Consider the following 16,455-nt stretch of genomic DNA (forward strand, 5'->3'; position numbering starts at 1 on the left):
AGTCATTACCTAACTAAGAAGTCCACAGTAGACATTTCCCACTATAGTGCCAAGCTGCAAAGTCGAAATTGGCATAAATCGTGAAAATGTATGAAGACGTCAATTCGCTTTTTGCTCTTCATTTAAGCGTAGGTCAGGCACACGTTTAGGAGTATGGTTAATGTTAGCGTTAGTTTTGAAATCCGATTTTTAAAGACGATAAAATTGTAGAACTTCCGGGTTTTGCAGCTTGGCCATATAGTGACAACCCCTCAGACAGGCCAGCGGTGTGTTGTCCGTTTCTCTCGTCTCACTGAGTTGTGTTCACAGCTAATGCACGGACACGGGACGGACCGCCCGTCTGCCAGTGGGTTGACGATCTGCATTACTTTGTTGTCCCTGCTACTTTTTACAGGTATGTGAACGACATTTCGATTCGTAGTTGATTTACTAACTGTTGCAATCGCATGATAAATATTCGAGTCTGTGTAAAGATTGTCGTGTTGTTTTTAAATGTCATTTTGTTTCCAGAGTTTTCTGCTCGGGATAAGTGGCGCTTGTTGACCGTTCCACTGTCCATAACAAACAATGTCCTTGTCATTTGATAGCCTAGATAACAATACGGGCTCGTTTTGAGTGGGACACCAGTTGCTGAAATAGCCTATTCAGTTATAATACACAGTCATGCACTTGTAGGCTAAAATGTTGCCTTTGCTGTAAAGACATTTGACGCTTGAACGTGACAACAGTTCTTGGTGAATACATTATATTAAAAAGGTAAACAAGTGTTGTATCCAGCGCCAGTGTAATCGGATACATTAGAAACATAGCTAGTTATGTTACAGTAAGTTAATAGACCAGACGTTACAGAAGAGCTGACCACTTGACTGTAGTCTATACTGACTGTAGTCTATGGCAGTTTTAATATGGCGCACTTGTCAGCCTTTGCTTATGAAGGCAAAACGGTACTAGAAATAGCTCGAACCAAGTTTAATGTCAGTTCATTCACTGCAGCCTCCGTTATAAGCATAGTTGGTAATAAACCACGGCATGAGTATTTAGAACGTAATCTAGAACATACGCCTACTGTATTATATTCTTATTATTGACTGGCTGAGAGTTAATTCTTCATGTGTAAGAAGTGGTGTTTCACCTTGAGTTGGATGCCAGTCAAACCCATTATAAATATTCACAGAAATTCTAGAATGAGAATAATTCTATGGTCAGACCATCCAGGAAATGGTTATAAGGATCGACCTTAAGGACCTACACAGTTACTAGGTCTGGAAAACCTTCTTATATCCGTAGGGTTTTCAGAGGTTAGCGTCGCCCACGGTTAGCTGCGTGGGAACTACAATATCCACGCTGTGTTTTAACATTTAGAAACGTCAGTAAATATTGCTTGTGAAACGTTTTTCCAATCACATGCTGATATACCCCTTATCTTTCATAACAGCGAAAAATCTACTTACTGTGGCAGTTTAGCCCCAGATCCATATGCTGTCTCCAGATGACTGCACGTCCTCCTCAGTTAGCTTACGCACAGGTGTTTAAAGCATGCTAGTTATCCCAGGTGGCCACCTCTGTCTTCCCTAAACAAGCGCAGTAACATGGATATATATATATATATGGCCGTGTGGGAACACTGACCGTAACCCTATAAAAGTGTGTTGTAATTTAACCATTGTTTTAAAAAAAAGATTTCTCTCAGTTTACAAAACTGTACCGCAAGTTTTGTTGAACCTTTGTGTTAACTAGGCAAATCAGTTAAGAATAAATTCTTATTTACAATGACGGCATACCCCGGCCAAACCCGGACAACGCTGGGCCAATTGTGCGCAGCCCTATGGGACTCCCAATCACGGCCAGATGTGATGCGGTCTGGATTCGAACCTGGGACTGTAGCAATGCCTCTTGCACTAAGATACAGTGTCTTTGACTGAGTTCAGAACGAGCGTCGGGGCTCGTAAAAAAATCCCCCAACCAGGGACTGACGATAGTATCTTCTGGTTGGGAGACTAGATGCTGCTGGAAGTGGTGTTGGAGGGCCAGTAAGAAGCACTCTTTCCTCTGGTCTAAAAAATATACCAATGCCCCAGGGCAGTGATTGGGGACACTGCCCTGTGTAAGGTGCTGTCTTTCGGATGGGACGTTAAAACGAATGTCCTGACTCTCTATGGTCACTAAAGATCCCGTGGCACTTATCGTAAGAGTAGGGGTGTTAACCCCGGTGTCCTGGCTAAATTCCCAATCTGGCCCTCATACCATCATGGTCACCTAATCGTCCCCAGTTTACAATTGACTCATTCCTCCCCCTCCTCTCCCCTGTAACTATTCCCCAGGTCGTTGCTGTAAATGAGAACGTGTTCTCAGTCAACTTACCTGGTAAAATAAAAATAGGTACTTAAGCAGTTGGAGTCCATGAATGGAATACCCAGTTACCTACCTACCCAGTTACCAGGTTACGCCGCCCAGTTCTAACCGGTCTGTAATGTCACTCATTTACATTAATACAGTCGTAACAAAGCCATTAAAACATCATAAAATCACCACTAATCAACTAGCAAAATGTGCAGCATCATTCACCACTAACACAAGGTTGCTGTTTGGTTGGCTTTGGCTGTGGTCTGTCGTCTCTGTCATTATTTGGCAGCACATCCTACCCATTAGAGGGCTTGGATAGCCCAGTCCTTCTTAAGAGGGTTTGGACTGTTAGCTTGGATAGCCCAGGCCTTCTTAAGAGGGTTTGGATAGGATGGCCCTCTCCTTCAGCAGTTATTGTTCATTGTGTCCAAAACAAAGGTTACTTAGCACAATAATCACTGCTTGCCTGCCTGCTGTGCTCAGTCCCAATGCTGCCAATCTACTACTGCATCAACATACTGTAGTTATTAGCCATGGTAACATACTATAGTTATTAGCCATGTGGTAGTCATTAGCCATGTCGACATAGCCGCTAGCCATGTGGACGTACTGCAGCCGTTAGCCATGTGGACGTACTGTAGCCTTGTGGACATACTGTAGCCGTTAGCCATGTGGACATACTGTAGCCGTTAGCCATGTGGACATACTGTAGCCGTTAGCCATGTGGACATACTGTCGCCGTTAGCCATGTGGACATACTGTAGCCGTTAGCCATGTGGACATACTGTAGCCGTTAGCCATGTGGACATACTGTAGCCGTTAGCCATGTGGACATACTGTAGCCGTTAGCCATGTGGACATACTGTAGCCGTTAGCCATGTGGACATACTGTAGCCGTTAGCCATGTGGACATACTGTAGCCGTTAGCCATGTGGACATACTGTAGCCGTTAGCCATGTGGACATACTGTAGCCGTTAGCCATGTGGACATACTGTAGCCGTTAGCCATGTGGACATACCGTAGCCATGTGGACATACTGTAGCCGTTAGCCATGTGGACATACTGTAGCCGTTAGCCATGTGGACATACTGTAGCCATGTGGACGTACTGTAGCCGTTAGCCATGTGGACATACTGTAGCCATGTGGACGTACTGTAGCCGTTAGCCATGTGGACATACTGTAGCCATGTGGACGTACTGTAGCCGTTAGCCATGTGGACATACTGTAGCCGTTAGCCATGTTAAATAGTTGGTGACAAGCTTAAGAAACATCAACGGAAGTGTAGGCTACTAAATTAAATGTACCAAATTGAAAATATATTAATAATTTTGAAGATCATTTTGATTGATACTGTCCTATAGGATGGGATACTTTAAAAAATATGATTCAATTTTCTACAGGAGTCTAATAATAGAATACTCTAGCCTGCTATTCTATCATTCTAATAGTATTCTATCTGTCTAATAGTAGAATAGTAGACTACAGTATTCTATCAGTCTAATAGTGGAATAGTAGACTACAGTATTCTATCAGTCTAATAGTAGACTACAGTATTCTATCAGTCTAATAGTAGGCTACAGTATTCTCAGTCTAATAGTAGACTACAGTATTCTATCAGTCTAATAGTAGACTACAGTATTCTATCAGTCTAATAGTAGACTACAGTATTCTATCAGTCTAATAGTAGGCTACAGTATTCTATCAGTCTAATAGTAGACTACAGTATTCTATCAGTCTAATAGTGGAATAGTAGACTACAGTATTCTATCAGTCTAATAGTAGACTACAGTATTCTATCAGTCTAATAGTAGGCTACAGTATTCTCAGTCTAATAGTAGACTACAGTATTCTATCAGTTTAATAGTGGAATAGTAGACTACAGTATTCTATCAGTCTAATAGTAGACTACAGTATTCTATCAGTCTAATAGTAGACTACAGTATTCTATCAGTCTAATAGTAGACTACAGTATTCTATCAGTCTAATAGTAGACTACAGTATTCTATCAGTCTTATAATTGTAGACTACAGTATTCTATCAGTCTTATAATTGTAGACTACAGTATTCTATCAGTCTTATAATTGTAGACTACAGTATTCTATCAGTCTTATAATTGTAGACTACAGTATTCTATCAGTCTAATAGTAGACTACAGTATTCTATCAGTCTAATAGTAGACTACAGTATTCTATCAGTCTAATAGTAGACTACAGTATTCTATCAGTCTAATAGTAGACTACAGTATTCTATCAGTCTAATAGTAGACTACAGTATTCTATCAGTCTAATAGTAGGCTACAGTATTCTATCAGTCTAATAGTGGAATAGTAGACTACAGTATTCTATCAGTTTAATAGTGGAATAGTAGACTACAGTATTCTATCAGTCTAATAGTAGACTACAGTATTCTATCAGTCTAATAGTAGACTACAGTATTCTATCAGTCTAATAGTAGACTACAGTATTCTATCAGTCTAATAGTAGACTACAGTATTCTATCAGTCTAATAGTAGACTACAGTATTCTATCAGTCTAATAGTAGACTACAGTATTCTATCAGTCTTATAATTGTAGACTACAGTATTCTATCAGTCTTATAATTGTAGACTACAGTATTCTATCAGTCTTATAATTGTAGACTACAGTATTCTATCAGTCTTATAATTGTAGACTACAGTATTCTATCAGTCTTATAATTGTAGACTACAGTATTCTATCAGTCTTATAATAGTAGACTACAGTATTCTATCAGTCTAATAGTAGACTACAGTATTCTATCAGTCTAATAGTAGACTACAGTATTCTATCAGTCTAATAGTAGACTACAGTATTCTATCAGTCTAATAGTAGACTACAGTATTCTATCAGTCTAATAGTAGACTACAGTATTCTATCAGTCTAATAGTAGACTACAGTATTCTATCAGTCTAATAGTAGACTACAGTATTCTATCAGTCTAATAGTAGACTACAGTATTCTATCAGTCTAATAGTAGACTACAGTATTCTATCAGTCTAATAGTAGACTACAGTATTCTATCAGTCTAATAGTAGACTACAGTATTCTATCAGTCTAATAGTAGACTACAGTATTCTATCAGTCTAATATTACCAGTAGGCTTGTCTTTCTGTTGTTCCAGGAGAGCTGCTGTGCTGGGAGCAGAATACAGTGTTCGCTGAGCTGAAGGTTGGTTGTCTGGGTCCCTTGGGACTGCCTCTGTAGGGGGAGAGAGAGCACTCAGCTTTAGTCCAGCCGCAGAGCTCTGCCTCAGCTCTATATAAGGCCCTAGTAGTTCTATATTAGTTCCAGAAGAAGCCAGCTAGCTCGGCTAACTTTTGTTTATCACGTTCCACCTCCTCACACATTTTTGTGGCGTTCAGCTTCATCCAGTTTTGTCTGGATGAACGTAGCTACGTTACTGCGAGGTCTTTGAACTGGTATTTTGGCTTGTTTTGGTCGTTTCTCAACAACAAAATGGTCCTTTTCGCCTACTTCAGGGTTTCCCCTTACTTGGTCCTCAGGAACCCAAGAGGTGCACGTTTCTGTCCTCAGGAACCCAAGGCGTGCACATCTCTGTCCTCAGGGCCCCAAGGCGTGCACGTCTCTGTCCTCAGGGTCCCAAGAGGTGCACGTTTCTGTCCTCAGGAACCCAAGGCGTGCACATCTCTGTCCTCAGGAACCCAAGGCGTGCACGTCTCTGTCCTCAGGGCCCCAAGAGGTGCACGTCTCTGTCCTCAGGGCCCCAAGAGGTGCACGTTTCTGTCCTCAGGAACCCAAGGCGTGCACGTCTCTGTCCTCAGGGCCCCAAGGCGTGCACGTCTCTGTCCTCAGGGCCCCAAGAGGTGCACGTTTCTGTCCTCAGGAACCCAAGGCGTGCACATCTCTGTCCTCAGGAACCCAAGGCGTGCACGTCTCTGTCCTCAGGGCCCCAAGGGGTGCACGTTTCGGTCCTCAGGGTCCCAAGGGGTGCACGTCTCTGTCCTCAGGGCCCCAAGGGGTGCACGTCTCTGTCCTCAGGGCCCCAAGGGGTGCACGTCTCTGTCCTCAGGGCCCCAAGGGGTGCACGTCTCTGTCCTCAGGGCCCCAAGGGGTGCACGTTTCGGTTTGTGCTCCAGCACTACACAGCTGATTTTCAAATAATCAACTAAAATCATCAAGCTTTGATTATTTGAATCAGCTGTGTCGTGCTGGAGCACAAACCGAAAGGTGCACCCCTTGGGGCCCTGAGGACAGAGACGTGCACCCCTTGGGACCCTGAGGACCGAAACGTGTACCCCTTGGGTTCCTGAGGACCGAAACGTGCACCCCTTGGGGCCCTGAGGACAGAAACGTGCACCCCTTGGGGCCCTGAGGACCGAAACGTGCACCCCTTGGGTTCCTGAGGACTGAAACGTGTACCCCTTGGGTTCCTGAGGACTGAAACGTGTACCCCTTGGGTTCCTGAGGACCGAAACGTGCACCCCTTGGGACCCTGAGGACTGAGTGTGGGGAAACACTGGCCCTGTATCTTCACCTAAATCCGAACATTTAAAGATAGCAAATGTGTTTTAAAAATGAATTAAGGACAGTTTTAAATTTAATTTTTAATTTTATTTGTAAATGATAATAAATCAAATAAATGTCTCAGGCTCAGGTTTTGATCCAGTGACAGCTAGCCCTTTTGATTGGACCTCCGACACAATGCTGTCAACCTTTTGAAAGGTTGTCTCGTTTCCTTCTCTACTTCTGCCACCCGGTGGTAGATGTTGGTACTGCGGGTAGACGGCTGAGTTCATCCTAGGAATGTTATCTCCTCATCCGAACAACAACAATTCAAAGTAAACCAGCAAGCCCTTTTTTTAGTCATGGCTAATATACTGAAGTATTCAACAAGTATTCTGAAAATAACAGATCTACAACTCTAGTTTACCTGAACATGTCGAGGCTGCTTGGTTTGTTCTAACCATCTATGCATCTCTCTCTCGGACACACACAACATACACCACACACCATACACCACACACACACACTCACACACACACACACACACACTCACACACACCATACACACACTCACACACACCATACTCACACACACCATACACACACACACACACACACCATACACACTCACACCATACACCACACACACCACACACCATACACCACACACACACACACACACACACACACACACACACACACCATACACACACACACACACACCATACACACACACACCATGCACACTCACACCACACACCACACACACCACACACCATACACCACACACACCACACACCACACACCATACACATACACACACACACACACACACACCATACACACACACACCATACACACTCACACCACACACCACACACACCACACACCATACACCACACACACACACACACACACACAGCAGGTAAAGCCTTGCTTAATAATCACATCTCCAGATTCACCACTAGATGTCCCTCCCTCCACACACTAACTCACTGTACTCTCACTCACACACACACACATGCTATCAATCTCTCTGTATCGCCACGACAGCTTGCTTTGTAACCTGTGAGGTCCTGAAATCTGTGGCACTGTCCAACATCACACACACCACGCTCCTACTCAGCTACAACCTCCTCCCCCTCTCTCTCTCTCTCTCTCTCTCTCTCTCTCTCTCTCTCTCTCTCCCTGTAGCTTGGTCTGTCTTTCTCTGATTGTGTGCCTGCCCTGCCATGGCTGTCCTGCTAAGGCGTGTGGGCCGTGTGGCTCTACAGTTGTCCCTGAGACAGACCAGGACCACCCCCCAGAAGGCCCTGCTCATAGCCACTCTTCTAGGTAGAGTGACCACCACTTAACTCTGTCATAACCCCCAGTTAGAGGGACTGGGTGGGGGTAGAATCAGATGATACCAGTCTCATCACACCCCCCCCCCCCGTCCCCCGTGCTACAGCCAGAGCAAATAGAGCCCCACAATGGAGCCGTCATAATACCCAGAAATCCTAGCGATCAAACAGTGAAAAAGGTTCCAATTGTTTTGAAAAATGTAATTGTCCGAGAGAGATTTCCATGGTAATCAAAACACCACGTCAGGGTGAGGCTACAGGAGACACACATCCCTTATTTTAAGGGTTTCTAAAATCCCAGCTGGGGGATGGGGGGGATTGAATGGGGGGGAAACAATTGGAACCATTTCCCTGTTTGACCTCTAGGTTTTCTGGGTATTATGACTCATACTGCAGTCCTCTATAACCAGGTAGTGTCCAGAGGTTTATAGACAGACATGCATCACATTATATGATACTTTATCTTAATAACCTACCAACAATAATGACATTTCTGTATATTCCTGTAGTAATAATGGACCCTAACATTCTGATCCATGTCGTCCTATAACTGTCTCATCCTCACCTCTGGGGTCAACTTCAAATGGAGGGGAATATTTCATTCTGGATCAATGTCTTCAACATGGCCTCTGTCCTTCAAGGCTCTGTGTGTCTGTCTATTAACCAATCGTCTTACAGCATCAGCACTGTTAACCAATCGTCTTACAGCATCAGCCCTGTTAACCAATCGTCCTTCAGCATCAGCCCTGCATGAAAAAGGTGGGACGTCGGTCTGTCCGGCTATCTGTCCATCTAACAGTGTACAGTGATTGAAATGTGACCTTTGACCTATGTGTTGTTGTTTCTCTCTCTCTCCCTCCCTGCCCCTCTCTCTCAGCCTGAGTAGCATAGCCCCCCATCCCTCCCGTACATCCCTCCCTGCCCTTCTCTCTCTCTCCCTGCCCCTCTCTCTCCCTCCCTGCCCCTCTCTCTCAGCCTGAGTAGCATAGCCCCCCATCCCTCCCCTACATCCCTCCCTCCTAGACAGGGTGTGTCAGTCGGGCGTGTCCCCTCTCTCTCTCTCTCTCTCCCTCCCTGCCCCTCTCTCTCAGCCTGAGTAGCATAGCCCCCCCCATCCCTCCCTACATCCCTCCCTCCTAGACAGGGTGTGTCAGTCGGGCGTGTCCTCTCTCTCTCTCTCTCTCTCCTCCAATCAGCAGACAGGAGCAGCCAATCAGAAGCAGCCATGTCGGGGTTCAATCTGCTACACCTGATCACCAATGCCAAGCCTGTTACTCTGAAGCCATGTGGGCTCCCTTCAGGTTGAGCTGGGTGCTGTGTGGTGTGATGTGGTGTGCCTGTCTGCTGTGCTCTGCTCTTCCCTCTTCTGGTTTTTAATCTCCTTGAGATGTGTGATGTTTTTATGAAGGGTGTGTGTGATGATTTTTTTGTTGTTGTCTCCTGCCGAAAAAACACTCCCCACCTACATTAGTATTTATTAAGTTAATATTTGATCATTATGGTAATGATTGTAGCATTGAAGTCCTTTTTCATAGGATATTTACAGCTGGCAGGTGTATTTGCCATGTATAATAAATACATTGTAAATATGAAAATATAAAAGATAAAAAGGTATTTATTTGAAAGCTTGGTGATTATGGTGTTTTACTGCAGTTTGTCAATAACAACCCTTCTCACATTCTGCTCAGCCGTCTCTTCTCAGCTACAAACCTCCTCGCTGCCTTTTCAGTTGGTTAATGGAATAACTCACTGCTCTTCTCAGCTACAAACCTCCTCGCTGCCTTTTCAGTTGGTTAATGGAATAACTCCCTGCTTGCCTTCCTTTTAGCGTCTAACATACTGTGTTGTTTTTCTTTTTAAATGCTGTTTCTGCTTGGCTAATGTCAACTTCTTTTATCCAGAGAGATTTGGGTTTTAGACGACTAGAAAACCAGCAACTTTACGTTCTTCACGTCACACCTGTACTTGTCTAATGTCAGAGGTTTAATATGGCTCTATTAGATTATTATAATTAGTTTATTAGTTTATTGTTCATACATTAGACATGTTTCAGAAGCCTGTTGACCTGTTTAATTCCTCTGTGACCTGACGTTGTTGAATGGTCTCATTTCATTCGCTGTTTTGTGGCTACAAATACACTTAAAGGACTGGTCATAGTCCTCGATGAAATACCACGCTGACGCTCTGCTCGGTCTGGCTCCACACAGAGACCACGCTGACGCTCTGCTCGGTCTGGCTCCACACAGAGACCACGCTGACGCTCTGCTCGGTCTGGCTCCACACAGAGACCACGCTGACGCTCTGCTCGGTCTGGCTCCACACAGAGACCACGCTGACGCTCTGCTCGGTCTGGCTCCACACAGAGACCACGCTGACGCTCTGCTCGGTCTGGCTCCACACAGAGACCACGCTGACGCTCTGCTCGGTCTGGCTCCACACAGAGACCACGCTGACGCTCTGCTCGGTCTGGCTCCACACAGAGACCACGCTGACGCTCTGCTCGGTCTGGCTCCACACAGAGACCACGCTGACGCTCTGCTCGGTCTGGCTCCACACAGAGACCACGCTGACGCTCTGCTCGGTCTGGCTCCACACAGAGACCACGCTGACGCTCTGCTCGGTCTGGCTCCACACAGAGACCACGCTGACGCTCTGCTCGGTCTGGCTCCACACAGAGACCACGCTGACGCTCTGCTCGGTCTGGCTCCACACAGAGACCACGCTGACGCTCTGCTCGGTCTGGCTCCACACAGAGACCACGCTGACGCTCTGCTCGGTCTGGCTCCACACAGAGACCACGCTGACGCTCTGCTCGGTCTGGCTCCACACAGAGACCACACTGACGCTCTGCTCGGTCTGGCTCCACACAGAGACCACGCTGACGCTCTGCTCGGTCTGGCTCCACACAGAGACCACGCTGACGCTCTGCTCGGTCTGGCTCCACACAGAGACCACGCTGACGCTCTGCTCGGTCTGGCTCCACACAGAGACCACGCTGACGCTCTGCTCGGTCTGGCTCCACACAGAGACCACGCTGACGCTCTGCTCGGTCTGGCTCCACACAGAGACCACGCTGACGCTCTGCTCGGTCTGGCTCCACACAGAGACCACGCTGACGCTCTGCTCGGTCTGGCTCCACACAGAGACCACGCTGACGCTCTGCTCGGTCTGGCTCCACACAGAGACCACGCTGACGCTCTGCTCGGTCTGGCTCCACACAGAGACCACGCTGACGCTCTGCTCGGTCTGGCTCCACACAGAGACCACGCTGACGCTCTGCTCGGTCTGGCTCCACACAGAGACCACGCTGACGCTCTGCTCGGTCTGGCTCCACACAGAGACCACGCTGACGCTCTGCTCGGTCTGGCTCCACACAGAGACCACGCTGACGCTCTGCTCGGTCTGGCTCCACACAGAGACCACGCTGACGCTCTGCTCGGTCTGGCTCCACACAGAGACCACGCTGACGCTCTGCTCGGTCTGGCTCCACACAGAGACCACGCTGACGCTCTGCTCGGTCTGGCTCCACACAGAGACCACGCTGACGCTCTGCTCGGTCTGGCTCCACACAGAGACCACGCTGACGCTCTGCTCGGTCTGGCTCCACACAGAGACCACGCTGACGCTCTGCTCGGTCTGGCTCCACACAGAGACCACGCTGACGCTCTGCTCGGTCTGGCTCCACACAGAGACCACGCTGACGCTCTGCTCGGTCTGGCTCCACACAGAGACCACGCTGACGCTCTGCTCGGTCTGGCTCCACACAGAGACCACGCTGACGCTCTGCTCGGTCTGGCTCCACACAGAGACCACGCTGACGCTCTGCTCGGTCTGGCTCCACACAGAGACCACGCTGACGCTCTGCTCGGTCTGGCTCCACACAGAGACCACGCTGACGCTCTGCTCGGTCTGGCTCCACACAGAGACCACGCTGACGCTCTGCTCGGTCTGGCTCCACACAGAGACCACGCTGACGCTCTGCTCGGTCTGGCTCCACACAGAGACCACGCTGACGCTCTGCTCGGTCTGGCTCCACACAGAGACCACGCTGACGCTCTGCTCGGTCTGGCTCCACACAGAGACCACGCTGACGCTCTGCTCGGTCTGGCTCCACACAGAGACCACGCTGACGCTCTGCTCGGTCTGGCTCCACACAGAGACCACGCTGACGCTCTGCTCGGTCTGGCTCCACACAGAGACCACGCTGACGCTCTGCTCGGTCTGGCTCCACACAGAGACCACGCTGACGCTCTGCTCGGTCTGGCTCCACACAGAGACCACGCTGACGCTCTGCTCGGTCTGGCTCCACACAGAGACCACGCTGACGCTCTGCTCGGTCTGGCTCCACACAGAGACCACGCTGACGCTCTGCTCGGTCTGGCTCCACACAGAGACCACGCTGACGCTCTGCTCGGTCTGGCTCCACACAGAGACCACGCTGACGCTCTGCTCGGTCTGGCTCCACACAGAGACCACGCTGACGCTCTGCTCGGTCTGGCTCCACACAGAGACCACGCTGACGCTCTGCTCGGTCTGGCTCCACACAGAGACTGTTTGGGTTGGGAGAACCACCTAGAGGGAGGGAGAGATGGAGGGGGAGAGAGAGGGAGAGACAGATGGTGGAAAAGGAGAGAGAGACAGACAGGCGGACAAAGGAAGGGAGGGAGAGATGGAGGGAGAGAGAGAGAGAGATGGTGGAAAAGGAGGGACAGACAGACAGACACAGACAGACAGACAGACGGGAGGGAGGGAGGGAGACAGATGATGGAAAGGGAGGGAGAGAGAGAGAGGGAGGGAGACAGATGATGGAAAGGGAGGGAGAGAGAGAGAGGGAGGGAGGGACAGACGGACGGAGGGAGGGAGGGAAAGAGATAAAAAAAGGTTGGGAGAATGAGAAGCCATAAGTTTGACAAGTTGAAATAAGCAAGCGGGGGTAGCAGAGAACAAACCTTGCTTACAATTAGGAAACAATATTTACACTTGAGGTTGAAAATCCAGGAAGTCTGAGAAATGTGCTAATTTGGAAGGTTGACCCCCAGCTACATCAGAGCAGGGACCAGGCTACAGTCACGGGACGCATTCCAGCCGTCCTCCCTAATGGTACCCTATTCCCTATATAGTGCACTACTTTTGACCAGAACCCTATGGAACCCTATTCCCTATATAGTGCACTACTTTTGACCGGAACCCTATTCCCTATATAGTGCACTACTTTTGACCAGAACCCTATGGAACCCTATTCCCTATATAGTGCACTACTTTTGACCAGAACCTATGGCACCCAATGGTGCCCTTAGAGGCCACATTCCAAGACGAGTTCTTGATTGGCTCTCAGAAGACACATGGAAACAGTGGTAGTTTCCCTCAGTTACTTTCATCTCGGTAGGACCTCGTCCTTTGGGGCGGCAGGTAGCTTAGTGGTTAGAGCATTGGGTCAGTAACCAAAAGGTCGCTAGATCGAATCCCCGATCTCTCGAATCTCCGAGCTGACAAGGTACAAATCTGTCGTTCTGCCCCCTCAACAAGGCAGAACAAGAATTTGTTCTTAACTGATTTGCCTAGTTAAATAAAGGTAAAAAATAAATAACTACACTACACCCCTTCCCAAAAAACAGAGGGAGGGAGTACACCATCCCCCCCCCCCCCTTACCAGTAGGAGAGCACCCTCTACCATCCCCCCCTTACCTCAGTCAGTCAGTAGGAGAGCACCCTCTACCATCCCCCCCTTACCTCAGTCAGTCAGTAGGAGAGCACCCTCTACCATCCCCCCCTTACCTCAGTCAGTCAGTAGGAGAGCACCCTCTACCATCCCCCCCTTACCTCACACAGTCAGTCAGTCGTGGAAGAACATGGAGGCAGTCCTGTTTCAGTTTAAACCAACATTCCACACACACACTCCAACCCCCTTCCTAGTTCACCCCCTTGTGCGTAAAAAGTAACTTTCCCCCCACAGGACATAGAAAAGTGGGCATCAATGGAGTCCATTCACTTCCCCTCCTTTTAACGTCTCCTTGTATTTTCTCCATTCATATGGTTTCAATCTAACAGGCAGGAATTCTCCACATAGTCCACATGAGAAGAACCCCCCCCCCCCCTCTCCTCCCTTCTAAACCACACACACCTCCTCCCCAAAACCTGAAACGGGAACGACCTCACCGGCAGCCAGATTCCTGCTCCGCTCGGGGAAAATCCCAACGTTTTCCAGAAATGGAAAAACAAAGTTATATCCTTTAAAGAAACGACAATGGTTTTACCGAAGCCCCGGCAGCACACTACGGCTGCATTCAAAACGGCATTTACTGTTCCCCGTATAGCGCCCATAAAGGCGTCGTCATGCTTCCCATTCGGAAAAAAAGTTGTGAAAAGTTTGTGCTCATATTATGACAATGATTTGGTGACGTTTTTTGTTGTTATCGGGCTTCGTCAAGGGCTGTTTCGGGCTGTTTCGGGTTGTTTCGGGTAGTTTCGGGTTGTTTCGGGCTGTTTCGGGTTGTTTCGGGCTGTTTCGGGCTGTTTCGGGCTGTTTCGGGCTGTTTCGGGTTGTTTCGGGCTGTTTCGGGCTGTTTCGGGTTGTTTCGGGTAGTTTTGGGCTGTTTCGGGCTGTTTCGGGTTGTTTCGGGTTGTTTCGGGCTGTTTCGGGTTGTTTCGGGCTGTTTCGGGCTGTTTCGGGTTGTTTCGGGTTGTTTCGGGTCCCCTCTCGAAGCAAATCGAAGTTCAGGAGCTGAAGTCGACACCCCTTTGTCATGTCATTGGTCAACAGAATGGATTCTTCAATTAACTGTCGTGTCATTGGTCAACAGAATGGATTCTTCAATTAACTGTCATGTCATTGGTCAACAGAATGGATTCTTCAATTAACTGTCATGTCATTCAACAAATAGACAAATTGTTTTCATGCAAAAAAAAATGTCACTTGAGAAAATACTGCAGCAAACTGTTTTAGATGTAAAATTGTGCGACTAAAGATCCTCGTTAAAATCCTCGTTAAAATTAATGACAGATTTCTCGTTACTCAACATGACCATAAGTATGTGGACACGTCCTACATCTCATTCCAAAGTCTTGGGCATTAATAGGGAGTTGGTCCACCACCTTTGCTGCTATAACAGCCTCCACTCTTCTGGGAAGGCTTTCCACTAGATGCTGGAACATTGCTGCTATAACAGCCTCCACTCTTCTGGGAAGGCTTTCCACTAGATGTTGGAACATTGCTGCTATAACAGCCTCCACTCTTCTGGGAAGGCTTTCCACTAGATGTTGGAACATTGCTGCTATAACAGCCTCCACTCTTCTGGGAAGGCTTTCCACTAGATGTTGGAACATTGCTGCTATAACAGCCTCCACTCTTCTGGGAAGGCTTTCCACTAGATGTTGGAACATTGCTGCTATAACAGCCTCCACTCTTCTGGGAAGGCTTTCCACTAGATGTTGGAACATTGCTGCTATAACAGCCTCCACTCTTCTGGGAAGGCTTTCCACTAGATGTTGGAACATTGCTGCTATAACAGCCTCCACTCTTCTGGGAAGGCTTTCCACTAGATGTTGGAACATTGCTGCTATAACAGCCTCCACTCTTCTGGGAAGGCTTTCCACTAGATGTTGGAACATTGCTGCTATAACAGCCTCCACTCTTCTGGGAAGGCTTTCCACTAGATGTTGGAACATTGCTGCTATAACAGCCTCCACTCTTCTGGGAAGGCTTTCCACTAGATGTTGGAACATTGCTGCTATAACAGCCTCCACTCTTCTAAAGTAGTGCACTATATAGGGAATAGGGCCCTGGTCTAAAGTAGTGTACTATATAGGGCCATGGTCTAAAGTAGTGTACCATATAGGGAATAGGGCTCTGGTCTAAAGTAGTGAACTATATAGGGAATAGGGCTCTGGTCTAAAGTAGTGTACCATATAGGGAATAGGGCTCTGGTCTAAAGTAGTGAACTATATAGGGAATAGGGCTCTGGTCTAAAGTAGTGTACCATATAGGGAATAGGGCTCTGGTCTAAAGTAGTGTACTATATAGGGAATAGGGCTCTGGTCTAAAGTAGTGTACTATATAGGGAATAGGGCTCTGGTCTAAAGTAGTGTACTATATAGGGAATAGGGCTCTGGTCTAAAGTAGTGAACTATATAGGGAATAGGGCTCTGGTCTAAAGTAGTGAACTATATAGGGAATAGGGCTCTGGTCTAAAGTAGTGTACTATATAGGGAATAGGGCTCTGGTCTAAAGTAGTGTACTATATAGGGAATAGGGCTCTGGTCTAAAGTAGTGTACTATATAGGGAATAG

General features: G+C 47.6%; 1 protein-coding gene across 14 annotated transcripts in view; it reads left to right on the forward strand.

The window, feature by feature from the left end:
- LOC116353015 (methionine-R-sulfoxide reductase B3-like) overlaps positions 1–16,455 on the forward strand; it is a 40,263-nt gene continuing 23,808 nt past the window's right edge. Inside the window, exons 1-4 of one of the 14 annotated variants that reach the window (XM_031815324.1) lie at positions 14–394; positions 5,484–5,530; positions 8,021–8,161; positions 8,848–8,928. In XM_031815324.1, the coding sequence (XP_031671184.1) occupies positions 8,059–8,161; positions 8,848–8,928 (184 nt within the window). In that variant the 5' untranslated portion in view covers positions 14–394; positions 5,484–5,530; positions 8,021–8,058. Of the gene's footprint in view, positions 395–1,435; positions 1,526–2,321; positions 2,464–5,483; positions 5,531–8,020; positions 8,162–8,232; positions 8,929–9,046; positions 9,471–16,455 lie in introns of those variants that run through there. The other 13 variants (XM_031815323.1, XM_031815321.1, XM_031815329.1 and 10 more) reach the window with 13 other exon arrangements.

The sequence above is a fragment of the Oncorhynchus kisutch genome, unplaced genomic scaffold (genome assembly GCF_002021735.2).
Source record: "Oncorhynchus kisutch isolate 150728-3 unplaced genomic scaffold, Okis_V2 Okis09a-Okis19a_hom, whole genome shotgun sequence".
In the NCBI taxonomy this organism is placed as follows: Eukaryota; Metazoa; Chordata; class Actinopteri; order Salmoniformes; family Salmonidae; genus Oncorhynchus; species Oncorhynchus kisutch.